The sequence below is a fragment of the Neopsephotus bourkii genome, unplaced genomic scaffold (genome assembly GCF_033783945.1).
Source record: "Neopsephotus bourkii isolate Nb327-2 ecotype Australia unplaced genomic scaffold, CSIRO-AGI_Nbou_v1 NB_333, whole genome shotgun sequence".
Lineage (NCBI taxonomy): Eukaryota > Metazoa > Chordata > Aves > Psittaciformes > Psittacidae > Neopsephotus > Neopsephotus bourkii.
The window spans coordinates 1,425,312-1,444,077 of record NW_026900839.1 but is presented as its reverse complement, the minus strand read 5'-3'; the positions used below and the strand labels follow the sequence as shown (position 1 = coordinate 1,444,077).

General features: G+C 42.2%; 1 protein-coding gene across 1 annotated transcript in view; it reads right to left on the bottom strand.

Moving 5' to 3' along the window:
- The window catches only part of PEX14 (peroxisomal biogenesis factor 14), a 76,435-nt gene extending 57,700 nt beyond the window's left edge, over positions 1-18,735 (bottom strand). The window contains exons 1-2 of the mRNA XM_061347948.1: positions 18,594-18,735; positions 11,654-11,701 (exon numbers count right to left, since the gene is read on the bottom strand). Of these exons, the coding sequence (XP_061203932.1) occupies positions 11,654-11,701; positions 18,594-18,629 (84 nt within the window). The 5' untranslated portion in view covers positions 18,630-18,735. The remainder of the gene's footprint in view (positions 1-11,653; positions 11,702-18,593) is intronic.
- Between the last annotated feature and the right edge of the window lie 31 nt (positions 18,736-18,766).

The following is an 18,766-nucleotide window of genomic DNA, read 5'->3' as shown; positions in this document are numbered from 1 at the left end:
GGGACAAGAATGCTATAATAGGCAACAGAAACTGCAAAGAAATTCAGCTAACACACAATAGAGCTACCTCCGCTCACTCCACCCACACCTTAAGTGGTGTTGTATGGACATGCACTTTATATATAAATTATGCGTAAATGCCTTAGATGTTTATAGCCAAAAATACTACTTTCAAAGTCCAGTTTTTACTGCCAGACAAATCCACCGCCAGCTGAGCCTGCACAGAGCAACAGTGACACCCGATGGCTTCCAGCTTAACCTTCGGACATGCGCTCCCTGGGAGAAGAATCCAGGGGCTCCATTTCCTCTGTCAGTAAGGTAGCCCCAACTCAAATCACCTATCAGAGCAACTCATCAAGAAGCTGAGCTGCAAAGAGATAAAACTTGCTGTACGTAGGCACTGTATGTAATTATGAGTGTGTGCATAAGTTTCACAGTACGTTCTGCATAATTACAGCCTTGCCTGGCACAGTTGCCAGTGCGAGCATGAACACACACGCACACACATAATGTATGCACAATATTGTGCATATGGACTTGGGAAAAGACAGAGAACAGTGAAAGTTGCTGGCTGTTGTTTTAAGAGCTGACTCTGCCATTTCTAAGGTTAAGTTTGTGTTTTTTTGCTACTCATTACCATTCTTTAACTGTTACAATTTATATCAGCATATAATGTTAAATAATTACAGGGAGCGGAGCTCACTCTAGCGAGGATATAAATGCGCTGTGGGATTCTACAGATTTAAACAAATAACACTCACAGCAGGGGGTGAGCAGATGAATTAGCATTAATATCCTGCCTGGGAGATCCCAGTGCAGTGTTATGGCTTAAATACAGATCTTTTCTCTAACAGTCAATATGACAGCTACTAGCAATACAGCCCAGCACATTCACTAGTCAATATAGCAACTACAGCTAAAAGAATGCCCTTGTAATAATCCATACAGCAGCCAGTTAAAATAAATAACTTCCCTTTAACAGTCTATATCGCAGCCAACTGCATTAAAACCTTCCCTTTTAAGGTCTATACAATAGTCAGCTAAATGGAAAAATTGGCATCCTTCTTGGCAGCTTCAGAGGGAAGTCAAGTATTGAATGCGCTAGAGACCAAATTCTCCTCTCATCTCTTGGGGGACGATGGGGGTCCCTTCCATATCATGCCGGTGGGGAATCCTGCAATGCTCCTATCACACCTTGCAGTTCCAGTTTTCTGAGAAGAGGATTTCAGCTTCCAAAGCCATCACTTCACTACCTTTCACAAGCAAATACGTTCACTTTAAAAAATAAAGACCAAAACCTATTTCTTTCCTAATCAGAGTAACAAAACAGGTAAACTACAGCTGTCCAGGAGGAGCCAGCACATGTATCCATAGTTCCTCGGACTGAAGGCAGTATGCTGCTTCTAGGACTTCTAGCCCTAGAGAGATACCCTATATATCAATCTAAAAGCAGAACCCAAACTTGAACTCTGTGTTTCAAAACAGTAGCTACTTTTTTGCTCTCTAACAAGAAGCAACAGGCTGAGGTAGGCTAGGAGTCCCTTGGACTATACAACAGTGCTTCATTTTGCAATAGCAATTGCAAAAGACCATAATATAAATCATGATAGAAATGGTTACAAAGCATCCAAATCTGAAAACTGAACTGGAGGAAAACCCATGATCACAATGACTTCTGCTATAAGGCTACTTCGTACAGTTTTATATCTAGGGTGAAATTGTGTTGTCACATACACAGGTTTTATACAGCTCTGCTCTGTGATGGAGTGCCTGAAAATTAACTGACCTGCAAAACAAACTAGTAGAACTTCAACAAATTAAAACAGTGCTTCTTAAGGCAAATTAGAAAGTAAACCACAAAAAACTCATAAAGCACTTAATACTGAGCTTACAGTTTACAAACTGTTGTACAAGCAGTAATAAATCTCTAGAAAATGAAACGTGTAGAAATTTTCATATTTTCCATACTGCTAGGAGATTTTATTGATAGGGAATTCTCCCACTCAAACACTACATTTGTTAGCTGTTTACAGAAGAAAGGAGATAGATGACAATTTTGTTAGAAATTGGAATGATAAAGCAGGAATGGCATTTATTCTTTAAAACTCCACAAATGAAAAACATCTGCTTGCTTTCTTTTTAAGAAACCTGTCCCTTTGGGTATATATTAAAAATCATAAACATAAACCAGGGGTCTAAAATCCCACCAGATGTTTGGCACCTGGAGCCTTTTCAAGTAATTGATCAAGGAAAAAAAAAGTATTTTTCAGGTAAGAGGGAAAAATTATCTCGAAAATCTTTCACACTGTCAATGCTTTAATTTATTTTATCTCTGATTTTAAGGGCAGGCTGCAGCTACAAACACATTCCAGCTTATAGCCTCCCAAATTAAAAATAAACACACACCACCCCTACTCCACAAGTCATGGTTTGAAGCTTTGACCATATTTTGCAAAATGACAGTTATTAAAAACAACAAACATGCATCACAGTGAGTCATCTGGTTTCCAACTTCTGAGTCAAAAGGGGCTGATTCCACACAAACTGAAACCTGGCTCTCTGACTACTTGCATGTTTAACGATTTGTATCTCTGCACCACAGCTTCAGAACAGGATGTGGAAGAAAAGAATGAAAGGGAGATGGGAGAAAGGGGAGGGGAGGGGAAGAGAAAAAACACTTCTTTACTGGTCCCAGTGTCACTGGAAATAAAGACCATGTCAAGATTTAAACCATAATAATGGAAAGGCTATAAGGTCCCTGCTATAATGTTTCCTCTGATATTCCCTTTCATAAATGTTCTCTTTATGTTGCATGCTTTGCAATAATACATGTAATGTTTGTGAACTAGCCCCGCTGGGGAAGCTGTATCATATGAAGCTTCACTGAATGCAACATTAGAGGCTAGACAATTCATTTACCAGTTCCTCAACTTTAGTTAGCTGCACCTATTTTCTTCAAGAGAATGCAGCAAACATGAGGAGACAAGTAACCTAAAGCTACCTCCAAATATGTTTAGCTGGGAACGGATCTGTATGTAGCAAGCCATGGACACGTAGCACAGAGTTATCTCTTCCACCACTGCAGTAATTCCTTTCTGGGTAAGACTAAAAGTCTCTCCCCCCCCAGGTCCTACATGTATAAGCAAGAACCCTGAACTTGTTCATAGCTCTGCCAATCGGATCAATAGCATCTTCAGCTTCCTCTTGGCAGAGACACTGAAGAACATCAGTGCCAAGAGTATCTGCACAATGGATCCAGGCCAGCACCAGAGCTGTGAGCCTCCTGATGGCAGTGCTTACACACATGCATGGGCACTGCTTGCAACATCTTTCACTTCACATGTGCACAGCAAGACCCATTCACTTCAGGTAACACACTAAGCTGCACAGAGCTGAGCTTTGCCTTCCCAGAAGGAATGACCTTCAGCAGCTTAAGGCACCTGTATGCCTAGCAAAGAAGAGACCACCACCTCTGTAAGAATTTAGGGTGAGACTGAAATCCCATCGGGCTTTAGTACTCAATTTCCCAACTGACCTAATACCACTGCTTTGAAGCATACTGGATGCTTGATAGCTGACCACTGGAGTGAGAACTAAATCCATCTTTACAGGATTGTGGCGACCTAATGTTGAGAAAAGGGTTGTCAAAAAATACAGTGTCGGGGGGGCTTGTCTCAGTCTTGACTGTAATTCTCAATCACTGCACAGAAAGTATTTATATCCTGTTGGCAGCATGTGTAACCAATGCGACTCTTCATGTCAGAGCTGTCAATTACGGGCTTGACTTATGAGGAAAGATTAAATGAGCTAAATATGTAGAGCTTGGCTAAGAGACCAGAATGGGGGTGGGGGAAAGCAGAAATTATGTGATAACTGTCTGCAAACATCTGAAGGGTGCAGATGCTTAAGGAGGAAAGGAACCACTTAGGGTGGCACACAAAACAAACAGGAGAAGCAAGAGGGAAAGAAGACACAGGAAAGTCTCACTGTATAGCAGGGAAACTCCACTGCAGCAAGATGTACTCTGCTGTACAATGGTATCCCAAGGAATACCAACCACCATTCAGGTCATTCAGATGCTTGACAAAGCAGGAAGTTGACAGCAGAGGAAGATCCTGCTCTGACCAAAAGATAAAACAGATAATGTAAAAAAGTGGGGCACATTGTGGGGCTGATGACATGAAGCTCCCTCTCTTGCTTCTCTCCAGCTATAAAATCCGTTTACTAAAAAAAAAAAATGCTTATCTTCATTGCCACTTTTCCAGAAATGCAACTGTCAAAGTAGCAGTTGTGTGTTATGGGATCACAACTGGGAAAAGGACATGGGCTGTACAAGGAGAAGAGCTATGTAAAAAATAAACCAAAACAAAACCAACCCCAAACTATTAAGATGCTTGGAAGGATTTGAAATGTAAGTGACAGAGAAATACAAGAAACATGAAAAGCAGGGAAAGTCTGAAGTAAGTTGGTTAGGAACTCCAAATCCAGAAATTATACCAACTCTCAAGTTCCTAGTTTGGCAAATCTTGGTGCTGAAAGTGCTGAAGGATGTATGCCCCCATCAAAGTTGGGGAAAGTTTGTTCAAGTTATCACATGCAGGCAGTTATAATCTTGTAAGAATCACTAGCTGTCATTAGACTCTTTTGACTGCAGTATCAATGACACAGGCATCATCTGGGTATTGGCAAAGAAGTCCAACTGCTCAGTGGTATGAGAGATAGGAGAAGAATTAAGAATCTCTAGTAAACACTTTCCAGATCAGGAATTTAATAATGTGGAGTCAAGAGACACTCCAAAGAGCAAGTCTCCTCCGTAAAGTTATTTCAAGAAGCTAAAAAGGCAGAGACTCTGTGAAGTTCTTAAGCTGGTCCCTTCCCTCCTTAAGCAGAAAGAACTGTGGGCAATTGCTGCCCTCTACAAGTTGTTCTGCACATAGCATATTTTCCACACACATGTAGCTGAAATACTATTCTCTCACCTTGATCCCATACCCCATCATTACTAAGATGCACACTGTGCAGGCATCCCTTTGCTGTGCCACTGTCACTGGTTTGAAATTCATAGGACCCTTTCCAAGGGATGTGCTGGGATGCACACAGCAAAGTGCTCCCAATCTTACTGAGCAGGCAAAGAGCTGGGCTGCCAACTCATGCAGAGCAACCAGCTGACAGCAAAGCAGGCCACAATCTGTAAAAGAATTTGAAGGTGTAGCATGTTTAGACCTCCAAAACTTCATATGAACACAGTTAAATCCATTTTTCTCAAGGGGGACATATCAAGTAACTAAGTATTTCCCAACTGTGTGCCAGTGTTCTTGTTTGGCTTTTTTTTTTTTTTTCCAATGTCACAAAGTGCTGTAGCTTCCATTTTACCTTCAGTGAGAGATCTGGGATCTCTGGGAGTCAAATCACACCTAACATTAAAAAAGTCTCTAACCTGACTCCTAGTACCTGAATTTCTTTGCAGGTTTTGTAAAGAACAACTTAGGAGTATCAGAACTATTTTAAAACCATCCTAAAAATCTTCTGACCTGTAAGGTTGGTTTGTCTGAAAAGCAAGTAGGGACTGCTTTCAGAACTCTCTTCTGCACAAATACTCACCACAGTGTTAGTAATAGAAAATGATGGTACCAATCCTAGTTGTTATGCTGCCCCACCCAGGTGTTTAACCTGTAAACTGTTAGGAACAGGCAAAGCCATTATTACATTTTGCACAGCCTGAAAGGGTCTTAACCTGCTTTGGTCTGTAACTCCTGCAAGCTTTTAGCTTTCATACATTGTCGTATATTACTACAACAGAACTTATATCCCAAACTATGATAGTCCTCCCTCTTTTAAAACTGGGATTTAAGGGAATCCCCCCAAAAAACCCTGTCTCATTGACCTCAAATGGGCAATTTAACTTGACATGACAGTGTTCCTTTAATTACTAGTAAGTGAATTTGTATTGTGCATCATATTTCTCTAAATCAACAGAGTAAAGGGAGTGATAGATTAAGCAAGCACATTTTGCATGAACAACAAATGAAGTCAATGAACACAGAGAACTAATAGACAAAACCAGGAAAAAAAAATAATCTCAAATTTATCAAAAGGTCAAATACAAGAGAGGTCTGCTTCAGTAAATTATAGAATTACAAAGGAATACAGCAAACCAAAGGATGTTCTGTAAGGCAGTCACACAACTCTGGCTCCCTGTTTGTGGCCCAATAAAACCGAAATCTGCACAGCAATTGCCCTCCACAGCCTGATGGAATTATTGTCCAGCACTGGGAATCCACAGCAACACATTCAGGGCCTCCCCTGCCCAACTGCAGCTTTATCACACCACTAGGGTTACTGCCTGCACGGGAGGTCACAAAACTGAGAGTCTCTCTTTCCCTCCTGCTGACAGTGGTAAATTATCCTGACTGATGTTTCACTGGGGGCTATAAGTTAGTTGCCTCCTGACTCTGGCTGTCTGGAAACCCCCTCTGGATGGATTTACTTTTAGAGAATCATTCAGTGTAGGCCACCACTCGGAACAAACCCAGTGTGGCAGACAGAAGATTTGTACAGTAAACAGGTATAAATCTTGTCTTAAACAATAAAGGCTGGGAAAATGGAAAGCAAAAGCATGATGGGGAGTGTCCCTCCAGCAGACTCCAGTCCCTCATGTCATTTCTGGAAACAAAAGTCCTTCCGAAAAAAGTCACGTTTTTCTACAAATCTAGAGCAGGACCTTTGAACTTCAAAAGAAAGCAAAAGGGTACTATGGTATCCCTTGCCTAACAATGTGCTCCTGAAAAAAAAAGGAGGAGCTTTTCAGTGAAAACACCATTCTCGTCTTCATTTCAAACAATTTCAGGCACAGCAGAATCTTTAAAAAATTCCCATGTATCTTGTTTTCTGTAGGTTTTGATAGGACAGAGAGAGCATTTACTGCTTCATAGAAGTGGAGGGAAATGGATTCTCAATGTGCTCAAAGGCTTATTCATAAAAAGTACATTCTGAGTACTCTTAACTAAGTAACATTAGTTACTTCGAGTACTAACATTAACTAACATTAGTCTCAACAAGCCCTCTCAAATCTGACAACACAGTTCTGTAACCTTTCCTCATTCCCACTCATGGTTTGTTCACATGCTTAAAGACCACAGTGTTGATACTGTTTAGGCTCCATCAACTTCTAATTACAGTAGTTAGAGCTAAAAGTAGTGAAACTTAAAATCTCAATTGCTAAGCTCCTTTCTTAGAAACCTAAATGAAATTCTCTTTAACCACAGGCTACTTACAAGGAAGCTTAACAGAATAGATAAGGTTTAAAAGGAGGCAATGAAACAGAAAGGATCCAGTAATTCTATTGTCTGTCACTGAATGCTAAGCACCTGAATCCAAGCAGCTGAGAAAAGGGTAACTAACTGTCCAGTTTCAATTTCAGAAGTTTTATCCATATTAAGCACATCACAAATCTTACTGGTTTACTTCCAAGGAAACTTAGCAACTGAAGACAAAAAGCTTAGGGGAACTAAATATACCCAGAACCAAGCCCCAGTCACAGCTTCAATTTGAGATCTCAACTGAGGGTTCAGGAAAGCAAAGATACGTACAAAACTGAATGTGTTCAGCACAGATATACTGACTGATGTGACTTTGTGCCTGTGGATACAGACTGGATATAGAAATGTCAAGTGTCTTTTCTGCTCTCCATTTTTTCATTATCCCTCAATCACCAGAAAATTACTCAAAACCAGGAAAAGGATGAACTACGGAAGCAGCAGTATACCACAATCACTTTAAAAAGTATGTATTACATGTGGAAGACTAGATGCTTTTCCAAAGAAATAAGAGGCAGAATGAAGGCCCTGAAATAGAAATGACCTCATTTACCAGGCCAACAGACTATGTCTTACACCTATGGCACCAACTTGCTGGATGAACATGGCCAGGCAGTTAACCTGTATCTCAAATTAGCTTTTCTAGCAAACTGAGATAACATGGACATGTTCCCTAAACACAGTAATGAATGTGTGCTGTGTACCCTATGATGCGCGCACAAAAAGGGTGTAATAAGTACTCTGGTCATTATTATGACCCATAAAACTTTGAAGATAAGTTTAACAAAGGGTGGGGAAAAGCTACTAGGGCTCCAGCTATCATCTGCTATCACCTGCAGCAAAAAAACAGAAAGAAACAGCACATGCTAAAGATAAAAGAAGAAAATTTAAATAATCCTGCAAAAGAAATACCCTCGTCTTTATACCATGACCCAGGGATTTCGTAACTTAGTGAGAAACCAAGAGAGTGTTTTACATTTATAACCAGTACTTCTGTATTTACAACTAGTACATCCTCCAGATACCAAGCACCAGCAAGGGAATGAGTATGTTTTGTGGCAGGAAGAAAAACAGAAAAAAAACAAAGAACAAACAAGCAGCATGTGGAAAGGCCTCACTTACAAACTCGCTTCCTTAGGTTCTTCCTATAACCCAGGCTCATCACAGAAGCTCTCATATGTACAACCTTCATAGCTGCAATTTGAACTGCAGCACATTTGGCAGAAAGCACAGGCCAATGGCAAACATATTCAAGCTCTTGATAACATCTCGAAAGCAGCACAATATGGTTAAAAAGCTAAAAGATGCTGCTAGGGAGAGACAAAGCAACCAAAAAAGAGAAGTAAAAAAGATGACATAATTACACTAAAGAGAGAAACTAGACTGAAGAAACAAAGATTCAAGAAAAAAGGGGAATTTTTAATGCTTTAACCTCACAGAAAGGGGATTTGTCCTTTGTAGTTACACCTTTTACACAACCCAGGACTTTGAGTGGCTGCAAAAAGACAAACCTATTCCAATTCTACAAGTGTTGAGAGGCTTATCAGAGGTGGCTGCACATACAAGCAGAAAGGGATGCAGCAGTGTTCATTGATAAGCTGGACTCAAGGAGAAGCTGATCCCGCGCTGACGATGACAAACGTGGCTGTAAACAGCAGCAGAGCGAGATGCTGACACTCTGCTAACACAAGGTTACACTTCCCACTATGGAGCTACACGGCAAATTTTAATGGGGCAAGACCGACAGCCAGGGAAATGAGTGTCCGCTCTGGGCTGCAAAAATTACAGCTTTCCCCATCCCCCTCCAACTCATTCTCCACTGTCAGTGCTGTTACACAATGACCTCTTATTAGGGAGTGTTTTTCAGTTAGGATGGTTTGCTGTAAGGACACTGGATAACTCAAGGGATTAATAGCATGGACACTGAGTCCCTTATCTCCCTTTTGGTAGTTCAAAACATCAGAAGTAGGTTGAAGAAAACACAATTAGGAGTGTGACATGAGTTTGGAGGGCTTTATTCTGAAGGCCTCAGTAAGGCCATAAACCTTAGTAAGGTATTCTCTGAAGACCCAAAATGCAGGACACAATATGATGTGTCAGACTACATCTGCTACATGATCTTGTAGAACACTGAAGTCCTCCTACAAACAGCTAGAAATCATCGCTTCTCCTGGATTCTGGTTGAAAGCAGCAGACTGTAGGGGTACAAAGGACACAGAAGACGGTGCCACTGAGCACAGAGCAGAAGGTATTAGCACCTGGGAGGGATACAGTACCCATTAGAATCACAAATACTGTATGAATCTGTAATGGCATCCGCTGATATGACACAAGATGTTTAATGCTACTGCTTTCTTATTCTTGTGTGTAACACCACCTGTATGTTCTGAGCAGGTTTCACTCTTGCAAAGCACTGAGTACTTTCAGTCACCAATTAAGACAAAAAAGGTGAAAGGGTACAGAGCAGAAATTGGCCATTAGAATCTTTTCTCCCTCCTCTGGATTCTGTAAGTCTTCTTCAACTGCTTTGCACCAGATCTGAAGTCAGCAATGATAAGCTGGAGCAAATGTCGCTCCATACAGAGCCATTTGTTGGATTCATGCCACAGTTTGTTCTGGTGTTTCCATAAACATTTTTATGACATGGTCCCATGTGCCCACAAGTCTACTTCATGGACTGACATCTACTGCATGCATTAGAAGGCAGCATGCATGATCCTGGCTACAGAGAAGCCACAGTAGTGTGGTGGAAGTTAGGTCATCTGGCTCACAGAACTGAACTGCTCATTTAATAAGGCTTCTAAACATACTCAGCTGGAAGTAATAATGATTCCTAAGCAAACGTGACAAAGACTGTGAGAGTTTAATATATGAAAAGAAAAAATAAGGAGAAAACCTCCACCTTTCAAAGGGCTTTAATTAGCTCACACACTAGACTCACCACTGTGAGAACAAAGTTTATGTTGGAGTTCTTTAAATGTATAAATATTTTTATGTGGTAGAAATATACACATATAAAGAGGGATACACAACTGCTATGTGCTTCCTCTGAGCAATTCTTCAGTTGCACATCCAGTAAGAAATTAATTAAATCAAAGGTAATGTTAGAATCTGCCTTGAGAATGAGAACAAACTGTTGACCACTACAGGGTGTGATGATCTGCTGCCTGCTATGACCTTCCTAAAGTGGAGGAGAACAAACCCCAAAAAAAACAAACCACAAAATCCATCAAAAAGCACATGGTGTTAATAATAACTCTAGTTAATCTCATGTACAGATGTCTATGAGATGGCATAGTGTTACTAAAGAGGTTTTCACTGCAGAGCTTAACACACCTCACGAACATCCCCTTCATTAGATGCATTTTACTGACCCTTCCAGGTCACAGTCTTTACTCACATCTCTCTCCTGTAAAAATCATCTCCTGTGTTCTCCAGATAAGAGCTACAAGGTAAAAATACTTTGATGTGGCCAGTGCCACACCATTATTCAAAGTATTTAATTCTTCTCACTGCAAACAGCTTGTATTCACTGTGATCATCAAATGAAAGCCAGAGAAGAATCTCAACTAGAGGTTTACAAGTTTAGGACAATAACATGGGCTAAGCATTTTGGCAAGGTTTTGACTGAGTTATAGATGGCTGAAGAGGAAGCAAAAAAAAATAATAAGAAAGAGAAGACTGTGTGTGTGTGTGTATAAATATATATATGTGAAATAAATACATTCTGCAGCTCCAGAGAATAGTGGCTCACTTCCCACCCCTCCATCACCATCAAAAAGAAAATAAAACAGGGTTCTTTTAGTTATCATCACAAAAAAAACCACAAAACACATGCTCTTTCCAAAATGGTTCTAGAGTGAAAACACTGGATCACATTTAAGGCCAGCTGCCAGACACTTCTAAGCTCACTCTGGGTGCATCTGAATATAAGGGCAGCTTGAATGAGGTCTCTGAACTGCAGAGAGGGTTTTTATCAGACAACAGCAGTAAGAATCTCAGTTTAAATTATGCTGCACAGGTCTTTCTTCAGACTCTTTACTAAAGAAGCGCACTGATCAAGAGCATACTACATTGCACACCCTTAGGACAAGCAGTCCATGCTCAAGGACAACACGGTGGCCTAGGTGACCCACTTCTAACCCCAGAAAGACAGGGGGTTATGGCTACAGGTCAAAGGACAACAGCAGGGCAACATAAGGCAGTTTACACGTTTTTCACAAAGCACCAGCTCCTTACAAGAGCAAAGCAATGGATGTAAAATAATACAGCAAAGAGAACAACTCATCTATACTACGTTATCAGCAAAAATATATGCTGCTTCTCGAAGAACTTACCAGCGGCTCCCGAGATGCTGCGTTTTCAGTTGCGGGGCAGGAGCCAGCCTGTAAAGCAAAAAGAAGAGTGAGGTTACATTGCCACCTGATGGACACAATCAGAAATACTTGTAAGTCTGCTTCCGAGGAGCAGGATTTAGGCAGACACAATCGTTTCTGCTATCTGTGATTTACTGCAGTCAAAAAGGTCAGAATCACAGAAAAAAATCAGTTCTAGAAGTTCCCATTTAAAACAACAGAATTCACAGAATCGCCAGAACTTGCTTTAGGGAGCCAGAAGTTAAGACTCAGAGAGGCTGCTGAGAGAGGTCATGACAGATATGTTCACCTTAACTCAAACTCTGAAATACATGGAGCAATGAACAAACAGCATCAAACTGGGAACCCTCTGCTAAATTCTTTACTGCAGCACTTGTCACACTGCATGGTATAAGACACAGGACTTTAATCATACATGAAGTGAGGATAATCATTTGCCTGTCTCAAAAGGACCTGGTGGGTACTTGACATCCACAAAGAATTCTGCAATACTAAAGGGAAAAAATGCTGCAGAAGCCTGAAGTATTTAGGTGGTTGCAAAAGTATCTCGCTCTGACTCCATGGCTCACTTTTCCTCTTTAGAAGAACTAAACTTAATTTGACACCAAGCTTCTCCCATTTCCATGATCCAGTAATGCACCCTTTCTGTTCTGCACTATTCTTCTAAGGATTTCCAAATTACTATGATTTAACTAAACCTCAGACATGTCAGCAATACCACTACCATCCTTGTTTCCCACACATAATTAAAAGACAGTTTAGGGCAGATGCTGAACACCCTTCCTTGCACACTAGGAAAGGCTGGTACACAGGAGAAAAGGAAACTGCGATTAAAGCAGGTCAGCAAGCCAAAGACTGGACTAGGCTTAATATTCAGGAGCTTCCCCTCTTCAGGCTCACATGCCGTTTTGTTTGTATTCATCAAGAAGAGGCACAATACTTTAGCATAGTCCCAAGTTTTACAGAATTACTCCCAGAGCTTTTCTTCACTGCCAGAAAAAAAAAGCAGTTTGATCTTCTTTGTGTAAGTGGTGTGTATCAGCTCTCCCAAGGTAGAGACACCTCAGTTTTACCATAAAATAAACTTAGCTTGGTCAACCACCTGCTTTCAAATGGGATTCACCTGATGTCAACATGGTCTAAACCACACTGCCTTCACTGCGGGCTTTTTTATCTTAGGAGAGGTGACACATACTGGTCACCTCAGTGGTAAAAAACTGCAGTTTGATTAGTAATGGAATCAAGTTTTGGGGCTCAGCTAGAGAAAAGAGATTCTTGTCATTGAGTATAGGGAAAGATAAAACTCCCATGAGATAGTATCAAGGTCCTGAAGTGAATTCCTGTCCTCCAGTTTTATTCATCACTTTTATGTTAATACACTACACCTTCAGAGTATCTCAATACTTTTTATTCCCCATCTACAACACACTCAAAAAATATAGATTAAAATAGGTGTTTACCACAAGAGGGTGCCAGAAACTCAAATATAGTGCAGCTCAGCTGCTTCCAGACCTAAGCATCATCACCAGGGCCCAGCCACATCTCACAGCTGGGCTCTTTAGTCTGCTTATGTGCAGTCACCATCATTTTTGTTACCTAACTATAAAGCTGCAAAAGTTTCAGTCACTTAGAATTCACTTGACATAAGCACTGCAAATATCAGCTTTAACACCACCCTGGAAGTCACACTGCCCTCTCTGCAGTGGAAACAGTGCTATGTGATGCCAAGATCAGGGCAGTTCTCTCTTCTACCCTGTCATTGGCTTCCCATTTTTATATGCAGAGTATTTCTGCTTTCCAATCTTTTATAGCTGGATGAAAGAAAACTAATGAATAGTCTCAAGATCCATCCACTCCTCCAAAAAATATGAAAAACATATGGGAATCAACACAATAATATAGCTTGCATGATTTATTAATAAGTTAACCAACCCTGGTTTGGGTGTGGATAAACTTACTTGGTGCATATGATCTATTTTATTAAATCCCAGGACTAACACAGGCATCTCACCCTAGCTCATACTCTAAAATGCTAGGGTCTGATTCACCAAATTCATCAAATTCAGTTAGCATAGGGTCAGAACTGCTTAGAAGAGGCAGACAGAGCAGCACAGATAAATTCTGTTGAATACTTCAATAAAGTATCTATAACTGTTAACTACTATTTCATAGAACTGTTCCACCAAGCCATTTGCAGTTTTTATTAAAAATATACACGTTTCACTCTTCTGTAGCATGTTTCAAGGAAAATCCAAAGAATTTTAAGTAGTGAGGCTGACTTTAAAAAGAGAGAAACTACAGCTGTGTGATGCAAACAGCAGTGTCGCAAAGGCACAAAGAAGGAAAAACCACCGCAGCATTCATATCCTCAGAAAATTCCCAGAGCATCTCAAGTACCAGAGCTTGTATGTTTTGCCCTAAGGAGCTGCACCAGTGCTCATGGACATTAACAATAAACATTCCACATAAAATCTGGTCAACCTGGGAAACTGACCAAAGAAGGGTTTCAAATGAAGCCAAGGGTACCGTGAGAAACATGTTATACTGACAGGTAAGAGTCTGGATCCTGAAGACAAATACTCAGAAATTCTGATATGTGCTTGCACATAACCCAATGACAGTGAGCCGGGTAATTTATGGTACTTTGGCTGCATTGTCCAAAGCTACCAATATTCTAAATGAGATCTGCATTTTTCTTCCAGTAAGGTTTCCAAGTACAAAGCATAGTGTAACAGCAAAGGAACTAGTCTTATAAAGTAGGGGACAGTAACCCCCCAGAACACATTAGTTCCAAGGTAAGTCAGGGAGGATTCTATCCTTTCCACGCAATGACTGTCCTGTATTTAATGAAGCAATGGACATCACAGTCCAGAGAGCATTTAACTTCACCATAAAAACCATCCTTTAAGGCGGAGAATCCAGAGGCTTAACAGTAAAGAGCTACAAGCAAGTGGTGAGGAAAATTTACCTATATACTAACAATGCAACTAAAGAATTCAGTCTCCGGAGCAACAAATCAGGCATCTTTCAACGTCTCTGAAATTTGCTTGAACTACTTCCTTACATGAAGAAAAAAGTGCAGCTACATGGTAGACTCAATACAAAGTGGGAATAACAAAGCTTTAGAAAGAAAATAAGTAAGATTTGGGCTTTAGTACTCTGCTTGCTTCCCTATTAAACCACATAAGAGAACATCACCAAGTGTAACAGATGTTGAAACATCAATGCATTCTGCTCACTTTGTCATCTCTTGTTTCTCAGCCTCTTGTATTAAATTACCATGCAATCTGGTTTTAGCATAGTGAGCCTTCCAGTGTCATAAAACAAACAAAAGAATCCCACATCCAGAATGCACTCTGCTTATCTGACCTCCATGACTGTACTACCAGTCTGGTACCAACTCAACGGTTCAGCCATTGACTTTAACAATTTCAAGCCTTTTAGGACTCCAAGACCAGCTACATCCTGACTTCCAGGCTAAGGAATTTTCCACCTCTCCACATAACTACAGATAATTTGGTATCATTTTGTGTCCCAAACTGAGCAGCTTGGAAAGATTTAGACATATTTATCTAAACCCACACCACCACTGCCAACTAATGTTAAAGAATTTCAATTTCTCTCACAGTCGTTGTTAGGGCTGAATGGAATGCCAGAGGACCGGGCTGCTGGCTGAGCCAAGCCTCGCCACATACACTGTCCAAGCATTCAGCATCAAAGAAATACTGATACCCATGAAAAATTGGCTATTCTGCTTCACAGGCTATACCATTATCTTGCTTTTCCCTTTCTTTTACTATAAGCGATAGCACAGAGTGATGGGTTCTTTCTTTCTGTTATATTTTATAGTAAAGACATCTCTAAAGGCCCAAGGAACATGATTTCCAAACAAAAATTAGTATTTTAAAATCTCTGGTAGAAGTGTTTATTGACTAATTCTACCTACATAAATGATTTGAGCTGCAACACCCCCTCTCCCCGCACTGCTTGAGGCAATATATTAATTCATTAGAATGAGAAAATTAAGCTAAGGAAAACAGATAATAAGCCAAAAGTTATCTGACACTCCCTTTTAGCATCTAAACTAACTAGATTTGTAATAGGAAACACGACAGGACCCAAAGATACACATGTTAAGCAAGGCAGTGCTACTACTCGTAGCCTTATGGTGAATGCTTGACAGTAAATAAACATCTTCAGTGGTAGAAAGTAAATATTTTTTAATTCTCTAAATATTTAGTGCGCATAGGGACAACTTTTTATGCACAGTGCTAACAGTGTCAAAACCACAATGGTTGCATGAGAGTGGCACTTAAATTTTGCTAGACTAATAAAGACATTTTCATCGGTTTTATGCCAAAATTGTCCCCTGAAGACTTCATCTGCTGTGCTACACATTCTTCAATGACATCTTTTCTTTCTGGCCACAGCTGCAAAACTCTCTCAAATCCCATCCAAGCCAAGAGAATGGGAGAGCACTGAAGCTTCCCAACCAGAGTTCTGGATGAGAAATGTGCAACCAGTGTTAAGACATATACTAGGTGGTGAGGATGCGAGCATCTGTCATACACAGGCACCCACAGCCCTGGACAGACAGAACCTCCCTCTGTCTGCACACAACTTGGGGAAGGAGGAAAGGTAATACCCAAGCATGGCTGCTCCTGGGGCATGTGGAGGGGGCAAATATTAGTGTGGTTTGCTTTAGCTGAACTGGAGCATTACCTCACACACCTGAAGCAAGGCAGACCACCAGAGCTGTCCTTCAAACAAACTGCCACCAGTGAAGTCATGACAGGAACCAAAAGGAGTGAAATTAATTTGCCAGCACTTTTATGTAGTGTGACAGAATCCAGCAGGAGAGGTGTTAACTGACCCCTGTCACCAACCTTCAAACCACCTCCCTCCTCATCACAGCCCTCATAAAACAGTCCCTGAGGTGAAAAGTTAACTTTGCACTCAGGTATCCTACCTTACCTCAAACTCTTCCTGATTTGTAAAGCAGCACAAGTATGTTCTATGTTCACTATGTTCTTCACAGACAATGCCTCTTAACTCTCCCTGCTACACACAGTAAGAGTTACCATTCCCATTTTTCACTATGGAGACAGTGACTGAGTGACTTTCTTTATGTTCTTAATTTTCAAAGCCCAGGGAATGCTCTGGCTGCATTCATGAGGCTCATTAAAGAGCACAACTTTCCACTTCCAAACATCAAGCCTTATTTTGAGATTAAAAAACCCCACTAAACACATGTATTTTTTAGAAGGGTACAACAGGCAGATGCTATATCCAACCGAAGCTAACCTGAATGCTTTCCAGGCAACCACATTTGCCCATTAACTATATTTCCTTCTCAGAAACCTCTAGGCAGCTGCCTTGTAGACCATTCAAGTGGCTTATGTATCAGTCATGGGTTGTTTCAGGATTCCCCATGCTGAAAGCACTCACTGGAAGCATGAGGAATGGGCTATAATGGAATGGACCTCAAACTATGACCGATGAAAGCACATAGCCAATACAAAACTTCCTGGCAAGCCTGCTATGAGTGTGCCAACTTGGGCCACGAAGAGATTTGTGCTGGCTAGGGTATAAATTTAATGTAATTCATTTCAGTTTAGTTCAACCACGTTCTCCACAAACTCAGCCTCTTTGGCCCAAAATAAAAGGATCAAAAGAGAGGTTCACAGCGGTTTAGTCAAATACAGCTGGATTTGAACAACTGGACACAAAAGAAGACTGTTCCATTTTCTTCCCTGTTGCTGAAGCAGCCAGACCGTTCACCTCTCTCTGCAGCCCCCTGAAGGGTTTTACAAACCCCACTGGTATGACAGACACAGAGAGTTTGTTTGAGACACTGTTGCAACGAGAGCGCTGACACTAACTCTGAAGCAGGTAGAGTTCGCAATGAAACACAAGTAACGCTCACAGTGAGCAAGCCACTGCAGGTGACTGGGAATCTACACTGCATACAGCTGCACCCTCCTTCCCTGTGGCTCCCCCATTCACTTCAGGTGACAGTTAAAAAGTATCTTAAGCTTTTAATACATTTCCTGAGCACACACTCAACCCAGCAAACTTACATTTCTCTTTCACCCTCCACATTCAATTTTGGACAGTGCTTGTACTACATCCATCACTGCTCTGCCCTTTTATGCTGTTGGTTCAAGGTTTCAAGGTTCTTTCTTCCTCACAGTTCTAAGGCAGAGACAACGTTTTGGTCTAACTGGCACTCTACAGAACACAGCTGACACATCAATCGCTTTTTTTCTCTCCGAATGTGCTTTTTTTGTGTGTTTTTTTTTTCTCCCTGTTCAAGTGCTTTATTGCGTTTCAGAGACCCTAAACCGAAAGGGGCCTGGCCCGCTCAGTTCTTACCCGCAGAGCCGCCCTCGCTGTCCGGCGCAGCCTGCCCCGCATCACCTCACGCTGCCGCACAGGGCGGGACACCAAGCCACAAAACCGACCGGGCCAGACGCGCAGCTCCGCCGGTGCCCGCATGGCCGGGAGCCGCACACCCGCTAAAGCGGAGCCGGGCCGGGGCACCGCTTTCCCCGCGCCTCGGGGGGCTGCGCTCTGCGGCGAGGACGGGCCCATGGCGCCGGGGCTGAGGCGGCGCGAGCCGCCCCCTCACGAGTGACCGTTACGACAGGTGCGCGGGTGGCGGTTGGCGCCCAGGCCGCGCGCGCCCCCCACACCGCGGGGCGCGGCGGGAGGCGGCGGCACCGGGAGGCTCGGAGCGGGTGCTTGGGGCGGTGCGAACAGAGGCGCGCCAGGCTTCCCCCCCTCACCCGTTCCCCCATGGCGCTGTGGCGGTGCCCCCGCCCCACCCCGTCCCGTCCTTCCGTCCGTTCCCCGCCGCCCCCTGCCCGAGCCGAGCGGGCCGAACGCCGGCCCCGCTCACCTGGCTGGGCTGCTCCGCTTGCTCCGAGGAGGCCATCTTCCCAGGCCAGCCTAATCCATCCCCGACTAACCGATGCAACGCCCTCGCCGCCGTTTACCCCACCCGCGCCCCGCCACCGGCTGGAGCTGCAAGGCACAATGAGTCGAACGCCGAGGCACGGATGCGCTCCCGCG